General features: G+C 44.4%; 1 protein-coding gene across 1 annotated transcript; it reads right to left on the bottom strand.

Annotated features, from left to right (window-relative positions):
- Positions 1-61: 61 nt before the first annotated feature.
- LOC311127674 (asparagine--tRNA ligase, cytoplasmic-like) lies at positions 62-11,211 on the bottom strand. Its single transcript, XM_084159544.1, has 15 exons — positions 11,045-11,211; positions 10,443-10,525; positions 10,242-10,307; positions 10,060-10,152; positions 9,699-9,788; positions 9,471-9,549; positions 8,723-8,793; positions 8,516-8,602; positions 8,048-8,269; positions 7,454-7,653; positions 6,241-6,376; positions 5,554-5,667; positions 2,386-2,517; positions 1,792-1,923; positions 62-485 (listed from the first exon to the last, which is right to left on the bottom strand). Exons 1-15 carry the CDS (start codon positions 11,085-11,087, stop codon positions 354-356), a joined length of 1,680 nt encoding a protein of 559 aa, XP_084015670.1. The 5' UTR covers positions 11,088-11,211; the 3' UTR covers positions 62-353.
- Positions 11,212-11,720: the final 509 nt, after the last annotated feature.

Consider the following 11,720-nt stretch of genomic DNA (forward strand, 5'->3'; position numbering starts at 1 on the left):
AAGAGATGTAACAGAATGCGTGTCCCCACTCTCCACAGAACATTTCAGACAGACATTGTAGCACACATACAGTATACATTTATTGGCAGACAAAATAGTATTTGCTGAACAGCATGAATTTCACAACTGAAAACACATTTCAAATCTTACATTTGCAGAGATTTGTTACTGTCGTTTCCTGAACGTAATTAAGTGATCTTAGTTCTCAAGCCTCGTATGTTGGCCACCTTGCAGTGCATTAGGATGATTACTTCTGGTTATACAGGGATAGCGCTCTGGTCAGAAATAGGTAGCCATTTGGGATGCAGCCTTGGTCTCTTGAAATGCAGGGAGCAGGGTGGTTAGTTGGTAGTTTAGGGTCGGCAGCGCTGGATGAAGCGGGGGTAGAGGCACACGTCTCTGATGTGGTGTCTGTTCAGCAGCCAGGTCAGGAACCTCTCCAGGCCCAGCCCGTAGCCACCATGGGGACAGGTCCCATACTTCCTCTGGAAGACACAACGTTGGCATTATTAAGGCAACACACAATCAAAAAAATCTACTAACAGATTCTCTATTTCTTTTCATAAAACACTTAGTTCCGGAAACGCTAGGGTGTCTAACCTATGACCCCAGCAGCCATACTAAAATCGCAATGAAGCACGCCCCCTTGTGTATTATTGCTTACATTAATAAGATCTACAGATCTACATACCTGGTCCGTGTACCAGTAGTAAGGGGTTGGGTAGATCTACATACCTGGTCCGTGTACCAGTAGTAAGGGGTTGGGTAGATCTACATACCTGGTCCGTGTACCAGTAGTAAGGGGTTGGGTAGATCTACATACCTGGTCCGTGTACCAGTATTAGAGGGTTGGGTAGATCTACATACCTGGTCAGTGTACCAGTAGTAAGGGGTTGGGTAGATCTACATACCTGGTCAGTGTACCAGTATTAGAGGGTTGGGTAGATCTACATACCTGGTCCGTGTACCAGTATTAGAGGGTTGGGTAGATCTACATACCTGGTCCGTGTACCAGTATTAGAGGGTTGGGTAGATCTACATACCTGGTCCGTGTACCAGTAGTAAGGGGTTGGGTAGATCTACATACCTGGTCCGTGTACCAGTAGTAAGGGGTTGGGTAGATCTACATACCTGGTCAGTGTACCAGTATTAGAGGGTTGGGTAGATCTACATACCTGGTCCGTGTACCAGTATTAGAAGGTTGGGTAGATCTACATACCTGGTCCGTGTACCAGTAGTAAGGGGTTGGGTAGATCTACATACCTGGTCCGTGTACCAGTATTAGAGGGTTGGGTAGATGTACATACCTGGTCAGTGTACCAGTAGTAAGGGGTTGGGTAGATGTACATACCTGGTCCGTGTACCAGTAGTAAGGGGTTGGGTAGATGTACATACCTGGTCCGTGTACCAGTAGTAAGGGGTTGGGTAGATGTACATACCTGGTCCGTGTACCAGTAGTAAGGGGTTGGGTAGATCTACATACCTGGTCAGTGTACCAGTAGTAAGGGGTTGGGTAGATCTACATACCTGGTCCGTGTACCAGTAGTAAGGGGTTGGGTAGATCTACATACCTGGTCAGTGTACCAGTAGTAAGCGGTTGGGTAGATGTACATACCTGGTCAGTGTACCAGTAGTAAGGGGTTGGGTAGATGTACATACCTGGTCCGTGTACCAGTAGTAAGGGGTTGGGTAGATCTACATACCTGGTCAGTGTACCAGTAGTACGGGGTTGGGTAGATCTACATACCTGGTCCGTGTACCAGTATTAGAGGGTTGGGTAGATCTACATACCTGGTCAGTGTACCAGTAGTAAGGGGTTGGGTCAATGCCTTCCCTCTTGTATCCCTCCAGCAGCTCCTCAGCATCCCAGATCCTCATAGACCCTCCTACGATCTCTCCAACGTTAGGCATCAGCACATCCACCTGGGGAGAGGAGCAGCAGGGACTACAATGAGGATGAGTTATTTCACTGGGGAGAGGAGCATCAGGGACTACAATGAGGATGAGTTATTTCACTGGGGAGAGGAGCAGCAGGGACTACAATGAGGATGAGTTATTTCACTGGGGAGAGGAGCATCAGGGACTACAATGAGGATGAGTTATTTCACTGGGGAGAGGAGCAGCAGGGACTACAATGAGGATGAGTTATTTCACTGGGGAGAGGAGCATCAGGGACTACAATGAGGATGTCTTTCAGGGAAAATATCCAAAAAGCCTCTCAGAATCAGCTCCCCACTGTCCACATTCTTATTCATTATGATCGAAAAGACTAAACTGATCAGAATTTTTTTTTGAATGAGGCCCTGGTAAGGGTCATGATGGCTTCTCTGAGGTGTGGTTTTTCCGGTCATGGTTTCCGTGATGTTTTCTTGGTCAGGGACTCACCGACTCAGTGAGGCGTCGGTCCTCAGGACAGCGCTGCATGTAGAAGGATTTGATCTCAGCAGGGAAGCGACACAGCAGGATGGTCTCACCGATGGCATCAGTCATCAGCCTCTCTGGCGCCTCTGGGATATCCTGAAACACAGGAGGGAGAGGGTTTCATAACGCACAGCCACAATAACAACAGGAGCTGGACAAAGAGAAGGTCCACTGAACAATACATCGATGGAGAAGGTGGAAAGCTTCAAGTTCCTTGGCGTACACATCACTGACAAACTGAAATGGTCCACCCACACAGACAGTGTGGTGAAGAAGGCGCAACAGAGCCTCTTCAACCTCAGGAGGCTGAAGAAATGTGGCTTTGCACCTAAAACCCTCACAAACTTTTACAGATGCACAATTGAGAGCATCCTGTCGGGCTGTATCACCGCCTGGTACGGCAACTGCACCGCCCGCAACCGCAGGGCTCTCCAGAGGGTGGTGCGGTCTGCCGAACGCATTACCGGGGGCAAACTACCCTCCCTCCAGGGCACCTACAGCACCCGATGTCACAGGAAGGCCAAAAATATCATTAAGGACATCAACCACCCGAGCCACTGCCTGTTCACCCCGCTATCATCCAGAAGGCGAGGTCAGTACAGGTGCATCAAAGCTGGGACCGAGAGAATGAAAAACAGCTTCTATCTCAAGGCCATCAGACTGTTAAATAGCCATCACTAGCACAGTAGAGGCTGCTGCTGCCTATTGAAATCACTGGCCACTTTAAGAAATGGAACACTAGTCACTTTAATAATGTTTACATATCTTGCACTACTCATCTCATATGTATATACTGTATTCTAGAATATTCTACTGTATCTTAGTCCATGCTGCTCTGACATCGCTCGTCCATATATGTATATTTTCTTACTTAGATTTGTGTGTATTGGGTATATGTTACCTCAACTAGCCGGTGCCCCCGCACATTGACTCTGCACCGGTACCCCCCCTGTATATACAGTGGGGAGAACAAGTATTTGATACACTGCCGATTTTGCAGGTTTTCCTACTTACAAAGCATGTAGAGGTCTGTAATTTTTATCATAGGTACACTTCAACTGTGAGAGACGGAATCTAAAACAAAGATCCAGAAAATCACATTTGTATGATTTTTAAGTAATTCATTTGCATTTTATTGCATGACATAAGTATTTGATCACCTACCAACCAGCAAGAATTCCGGCTCTCACAGACCTGTTAGTTTTTCTTTAAGAAGCCCTCCTGTTCCCCACTCATTACCTGTATTAACTGCACCTGTTTGAACTCGTTACCTGTATAAAAGACACCTGTCCACACACTCAATCAAACAGACTCCAACCTCTCCACAATGGCCAAGACCAGAGAGCTGTGTAAGGACATCAGGGATACAATTGTAGACCTGCACAAAGCTGGGATGGGCTACAGGACAATAGGCAAGCAGCTTGGTGAGAAGGCAACAACTGTTGACGCAATTATTAGAAAATGGAAGAAGTTCAAGATGACGGTCAATCACCCTCGGTCTGGGGCTCCATGCAAGATCTCACCTCGTGGGGCATCAATGATCATGAGGAAGGTGAGGGATCAGCCCAGAACTACACGGCAGGACCTGGTCAATGACCTGAAGAGAGCTGGGACCACAGTCGCAAAGAAAACCATTAGTAACACACTACGCCGTCATGGATTAAAATCCTGCAGCGCACGCAAGGTCCCCCTGCTCAAGCCAGCGCATGTCCAGGCCCGTCTGAAGTTTGCCAATGACCATCTGGATGATCCAGAGGAGGAATGGGAGAAGGTCATGTGGTCTGATGAGACAAAAATAGAGCTTTTTGGTCTAAACTCCACTCGCCGTGTTTGGAGGAAGAAGAAGGATGAGTACAACCCCAAGAACACCATCCCAACCGTGAAGCATGGAGGTGGAAACATAATTCTTTGGGGATGCTTTTCTGCAAAGGGGACAGGACGACTGCACCGTATTGAGGGGAGGATGGATGGAGCCATGTATCGCGAGATCTTGGCCAACAACCTCCTTCCCTCAGTAAGAGCCTTGAAGATGGGTCGTGGCTGGGTCTTCCAGCATGACAACGACCCGAAACACACAGCCAGGGCAACTAAGGAGTGGCTCCGTAAGAAGCATCTCAAGGTCCTGGAGTGGCCTAGCCAGTCTCCAGACCTGAACCCAATAGAAAATCTTTGGAGGGAGCTGAAAGTCCGTATTGCCCAGCGACAGCCCCGAAACCTGAAGGATCTGGAGAAGGTCTGTATGGAGGAGTGGGCCAAATCCCTGCTGCAGTGTGTGCAAACCTGGTCAAGACCTACAGGAGACGTATGATCTCTGTAATTGCAAACAAAGGTTTCTGTACCAAATATTAAGTTCTGCTTTTCTGATGTATCAAATACTTATGTCATGCAATAAATTCCAAATGAATTACTTAAAAATCATACAAATGTGATTTTCTGGATCTTTGTTTTAGATTCCGTCTCTCACAGTTGAAGTGTACCTATGATAAAAATTACAGACCTCTACATGCTTTGTAAGTAGGAAAACCTGCAAAATCGGCAGTGTATCAAATACTTGTTCTCCCCACTGTATAGCCTCCCTATTGTTGTTTTATTTTACTTCTGCTCTTTTTTTCTCAACACTTTTTTGTTGTCGTTTTATTTTACTTTTTTATTAAGAAATAAATGCATTGTTGGTTAAGGGCTGTAAGTAAGCATTTCACGGTAATGTCTACACATGTTGTATTCGGCACATGTGGCAAATAAAATTTGAATTGTTTTAATTTTGATTTGTTGTGAAATTGTTAGATGTTACTTGTTAGATATTACTGCACTGTCAGAGCTAGAATCACAAGCATTTCGCTACACCCACAATAACATCTGCTAAACACATGAATGTGACCTATAAAATGTGATTTAATTTGATTTAAACATTCCTTTTTTCTCTTTATGTCAGTTTTCTGGACACAGATTAAGTTATGGACTAGCATGTTCAATAGAGATTCTCCATTGAAAGTAATATGTAGTCCAGATCGACACTATCCAAATATTATTTCTGAGGGAGATAGTGATTAGATGGGAGTGATTATAATTGACTGCGGTATATGCCGACCCTAAACCATTTATCAAATGGCATTTATTCATAGTCAAATATACCTCTCCAAACTCATAGTAGGTCCCATCGTCCTTTTTGATGTCATGCTCCTTGAGCCAGACGATGGCATCAGAGTAGTTCATCCTCTTGAAGGGCCTCTTGGGGGGCTTGAAGTCCTGGGGTGGGTGGAGAGGAAAGCGACAGGCCACATTAGTACTGTGGTATCCTCATGTTTAGCCTTTCACCACAAAACAAGGATTTGAAGGAGGTATTTTGAATGAGCTCAAAAAAAGGTCAAGGAAACTTGAATCTCAAACAGGAAACATTATTTTGCGATAAAACCCTTAAAGAATACATCCACTTCAGTGAACAAGACTACGAGAGAGAGAGACCCAGTCAGAGACAGAGTCAGAGAAAGAGGGTCAGAGAGAGAGATACAGAGAGCGAGAGAGATACAGAGAGGGAGGGAGATCCAGAGAGAGAGGGAGATCCAGAGAGAGAGGGAGATCCAGAGAGAGAGGGAGATACAGAGAGAGAGAGAGATACAGAGAGCGAGAGGGAGAGAGAGAGAAATATAGAGAGACAGGGAAAGAGGGAGATACAGAGAGAGAGAGAGAGAGAGAGAGAGAGAGAGAGAGAGAGAGAGAGAGAGAGAGAGAGAGAGAGAGACATACAGATAGAGCGTGCAAGTGAGACGGCCAGACAGACATAGTGAGAACTAATAGCTGCCAATGAAACATCAGACGTACAGGGTTGACTTGGTAGAGGAGAGGAGCAGCAGGAGACTTCAGGACTCTGTCCACCACATCACACACCAGGTCCTCCAGCCTGCTCAGAAGGTCTTCATAGGTCATGAAGGGGCACTCTGCCTCTATATGAGTGTACCTATAGAGGTAGGGCACATAGGTTAATAGGGCACTCTGCCTCTATATGAGTGTCCCTACAGAGGTAGGGCACATAGGTTATTAGGGCACTCTGCCTCTATATGAGTGTCCCTACAGAGGGAGGGAGGGCACATAGGTTATTAGGGCACTCTGCCTCTATATGAGTGTACCTACAGAGGTAGGGCACATAGGTTATTAGGGCACTCTGCCTCTATATGAGTGTCCCTACAGAGGGAGGGCACATAGGTTAATAGGGCACTCTGCCTCTATATGAGTGTCCCTACAGAGGTAGGGCACATAGGTTAATAGGGCACTCTGCCTCTATATGAGTGTCCCTACAGAGGGAGGGCACATAGGTTAATAGGGCACTCTGCCTCTATATGAGTGTACCTACAGAGGGAGGGCACATAGGTTATTAGGGCCCTCTGCCTCTATATGAGTGTCCCTACAGAGGGAGGGAGGGCACATAGGTTATTAGGGCACTCTGCCTCTATATGAGTGTCCCTATAGAGGGAGGGCACATAGGTTATTAGGGCCCTCTGCCTCTATATGAGTGTCCCTACAGAGGGAGGGCACATAGGTTATTAGGGCCCTCTGCCTCTATATGAGTGTCCCTATAGAGGGAGGGCACATAGGTTAATAGGGCACTCTGCCTCTATATGAGTGTACCTACAGAGGTAGGGCACATAGGTTAATAGGGCCCTCTGCCTCTATATGAGTGTCCCTACAGAGGGAGGGCACATAGGTTATTAGGGCACTCTGCCTCTATATGAGTGTCCCTACAGAGGGAGGGCACATAGGTTAATAGGGCACTCTGCCTCTATATGAGTGTCCCTACAGAGGGAGGGAGGGCACATAGGTTATGTTCCCTCCCTCTGTAGGTAATCACATAGAGGCAGAGGGCCCTATACTATGTAGTTATGTTAAACACTAGAAAGTGTCTCTTGAAAAATAGGTTTTATGTCAGTGAAACTAACCCGTATCAATAAAAGTTAAATACAAAATAGAGGATTTCCTAAGGTAATGTTTTTGCTATTTGAAAACAGGAAGGGAAAACAACAGCAATTCCACTACTCACTCAGACAGATGCCTGCGGGTGCGGGACTGCTCAGCGCGGTAGGACTGTGCGATACAGAAGGTGTCTCCCAGGGCAGGGATGCAGGTCTCCAGGTAGAGCTGAGAGGACTGGGTCAGGAACGCCTCCTCCCCAAAGTAGTTCAGGTTGAACAGGGTGGAACCTCCCTCCACCTGGGTCTGCACCAGGGTGGGTGGGGTGATCTGTGGGAGAACCAAATACAAAAAAAAACAGAGATTTAGACAGAAGCGTAGACATACATGGAAAAAGGGTGAAAATATACAACAATTCAAGATTCAAAGCTTATCATGTTTCCTTCCAGTTTTTATACGACTATAGTCGTACCACATTTTAAAAAAAAGTCTCGATGTGCCCTTAAGCAAAGCACTTAACCCTAATTGCTCATGTAAGTCGCTCTGGATAAGAGCGTCTGCTAAATGACTAAAAATTTAAATGTAAAATGTGACAAATATATTCGACTGCATCTGTATATTACTATTCTATGTTTTATTTATGTGTTCAATTTATTTTTGTGGTTTTATGCTTCAAAGAGCTCAAACAGAGGACGTTTGTACAGTGTATCCGCTCTTACTGTACCTCATGGTATCCGCGGTTGAAGAAGTGATCCCTGAAGCACTGTGTGACAGTGGAGCGGATCCGGAGGATCTTGGACACGTTCTCCCCACGGATCATCATGTGTCTGTTGTTGAGCTGAACGTCCACATCAGACTCCTCGTTCAGCAGGTTGTCGGCTCCTCCAGCCGGGGCCAGGCCCACCAGCTCCCAGAAGTCACAGTGCAGCTCATGACCACCTGGGGCCTGGAGAAAGAGGAGGAAGAGAGGAGAGGACGAGATGAGAGAGGAGGGGAGAGAACATCCTAGTCAGTCATAGCTCTAATAATAAAATAACAAACAATCTAATACATTAATTAAATTAATAGTTAAAAGGGACAGTTTTCCCAGAACCAGATTGGGCCTATTCCTGGTCTAAAAATAAGGTTTGAGGGAAAATATCACGGTTTAATCTGGGCAATTAAAGTATGTAAGTAATTGAAGAATCTGTACCTGCTTTCCCTCGGGTACTTGCTTCACTGTCCCATACAGAGCCACTGTGCTTTCAGTGGACAGCACCAGGGCATTATAGCACTGACACTATAGTGGTGACAACAACAAAAAAGTATTAAAAAAACATTATTTTTTTAAAATAGAGGGACCATAAATAAATAAAAAATAGAATAAATGTGTTTTAAATACTAAAAAATAAAGAAGTACCAATTTATTGTTGAGAACACACTGCAGGAAACCAGTTCCATCTCTCAGCACAATGAACAGCAGGTTCTTTCCTAGCAAGAGAATGAGAATGTGTTCTCAGTCAACTTCCCTGGTAAAATAAATACTAAATAATGCTAACAATAAACACACTATGAGCCATGAAGCCCCTCTCTTCTCATCCAGTTGCCCACAAAGCACTCAAAATAAGTATGTTGTGCAGGGTTCCCTAACTGATGGACCAGTGGTTTTATTTGGCCCCCCAAGTTAGTTTTCGGGGTGGGGGGGGGGAATTTTCATTGTTGGACATATAAGCCTGTAATAAACACCAGGAAATCAGCTCCAAGTCATTAATTTTGGAAATCTGTTTCTAAGTATTCGCACGCATAATAGAGACGTGACTGTATCCAAATGTAAGCAAGGTTTTAAATATTTAGTAAAATATTATATCTGTTTGGGATTCTTGCGTTCAATTTGCAGTCTACAGATTATTTGTAATTATGTTCCGGCCCCCGACCATTCGCTCAAGAAAGAAATCCTCCCGCGGCTGAATCTAGTTGATGATCCCTGCTGTAGTGCACCATGTAAAGTAAATAGGAAACCCGGAGGGTGGTTTTGATTCTATCATGCATTGGAATCACGAGCGTAAACTGTTAAAAAAAAAAACTTGCATGTTATAAACTAGTTAAAGTGTTGTGGCATACTGACAACTGGTCAGACACACATTAACCAAACGTTCTACAATCCTCACCTTGTTTTCTCATTCGGTGCACCCAGCCAAACACCTTCACTCTCTCCCCCCGGAGAGGCTCCAGCTGATAGACTTTAACCTGTTGGGAAAGGGTTGATTCAATTTCAATATTTCAACACAAAGGAAGACAAAAATGATATTCTTATTTCCAAAGATGAGGAGTTGTTTTTAAACAGTACAAAACATACAAAAGATGAGTTTGACTAAAGAGAATATAGTGGATCTGACCGTTTTGGGCTCTGGAAGGCTTGAGTCATTCTCAATGGTGATTTTCTTAGCTTCTTCCAGGTTCTTCTCTCGTCTCTCAGAATCCTCTGCCTTTAAATCAAAGTTGAAAATAACTTACATAAATTGCAGCTAACATAGGCTACTGCTGCCTGTGAATATATTGCACTGATAGCCACAACTATTTATTGCCCAAGACGATATTGCGTGAATAATTATAAATGGTAGCATCCCAAATGGCATCCTATCCCCTATATAGTGCACTACTTTTGACCAGAGGTAGTGCACTATATAGGGAATAGGGTTCCATTCGGGATGCAGCAGCCTCTGACTATTTCCCCACACTGCCGCCTCTCCCACGCACCTCCTTTTTGTCTATAGAGTCGCTCTTCGTCTGCTCTTTAGCAAATAACTTCTTCACATTTTTCATCTGCGTCTTGGAGATCACTGCCCAACGCTAGAATAATAAGGGAAACAAAATCTGAAAGTGAACCCAAATGAAAGTGAAACCAAACGACTTAGTTTTCATTGCTTGTAACTGCGTACCTCTCCTTCCTTCTGAGAGTCCACATAGATGGTTGGGAATGGCTCCTTTCCAGCAAATGTCAAAGCCTTTGAAATCAAATAGTTGTTGTTATAGCAATTAACTTAACTGTGATTGATTCAAAAACGCCTAGACGTATCAGTTCTGTTGGATGGCGTCGTAATGAAGCAGAAATAGGGGTACACAACACTGATTCCTCTTACCCTCAATGAGGTCTTGAAAGGCTTCTGCGTTGTTCCATCACCACCCTGGTCATCCCCCTCTTTGTCAGACACATACAGCTCACCTGGAAAAAGTGAAAGCACTCAACACTTGATTTTGAATGTATGTTATTTCAGCTAGCTAAACCTAGTTTGACATGTTCATGGTCATTCATGATGAAAACTCCCGTATTCGACACCCCACTATGTAGCCTATTTCACCCACCCAAAAGTTGGAGATCTGATGGCATGACAGTGATTATGCTAGTTAGGCAAGATAAGGTCGTCGGCTAGATAACTGGAGCGTGACACAGACATTTTACCATATGCTTAGCTACAGGGATTACAGAAATGAAAAAAGCCCTAAAACAAAAAAAAAGCACAGAGCTCACACCGATGCGTAGTAAACTTAGCTAGCTTGTTTTAGCTAACTAGACAGTCAAGATAAGCTTGTGCTATGCAATGATTTATTTAAATGTCATCATTGGTGCTATGAAAGCTAGCTAGCAACTCCGGTCTGATGCAACACATCGCATGATTTCAATAGCTACAATGATTGTATATTAGCTAGCAAATAACACGAGCTAGTCATGTTATCTACTTACCCACTGAGAGTTGACCTATGGTTTTGGTTACCTGCTCCGCCATATCCACGTAGGAATTGTATAAAATGTGTATATTTTAATGGATTACTAATACTAAAATGAATCGTCCCTCACGTCCGTCGTTGGTGCTTGTGCTCGTGCGTAGGGTTATCTGTGCATACAACTTCCGGATAGATCGTGAACGGTGATTGGTTGCAGTGTCCAGCAAATTGAACGTGGATTAGTTCCCAGTCCCTGCCATTCATTGTAGTACCGCCCTGAAACGATGAAAGGACCGTTATGATGTGGTGTACGGAGCAAGAGATGTGGCGACATATGATTCATGCTTATTTCATTATTAATTCAACCCATTGCATCATGTAGAGCTCGCAAGTTAAGCATTTCACTGTACTGTTTTACACCTACTGTATCCTGTGCATGTGACAACTACAAAAGAAAAGACAAAAACGTTGCTTCCATTTTTAATCAATAAAAAATTTAATAATGCTTGAAATATTATAGAACCAATCTTCCAATGGAAAAATGCCTATGTGGCTGTGAAAAAATAATTCATCTCATAATTCATCCGCACTGGATGAATACATCAGCACTGGATCGCTTTGAGAAGTTCACATTTTTGGAATTGGTCTCCTTCATTTCAAAGTCTTCAGTCATGTGATCAGTGGGCTGTGGTTCA

The sequence above is a fragment of the Coregonus lavaretus genome, assembly GCF_964263955.1.
Source record: "Coregonus lavaretus genome assembly, chromosome: 4".
In the NCBI taxonomy this organism is placed as follows: domain Eukaryota; kingdom Metazoa; phylum Chordata; class Actinopteri; order Salmoniformes; family Salmonidae; genus Coregonus; species Coregonus lavaretus.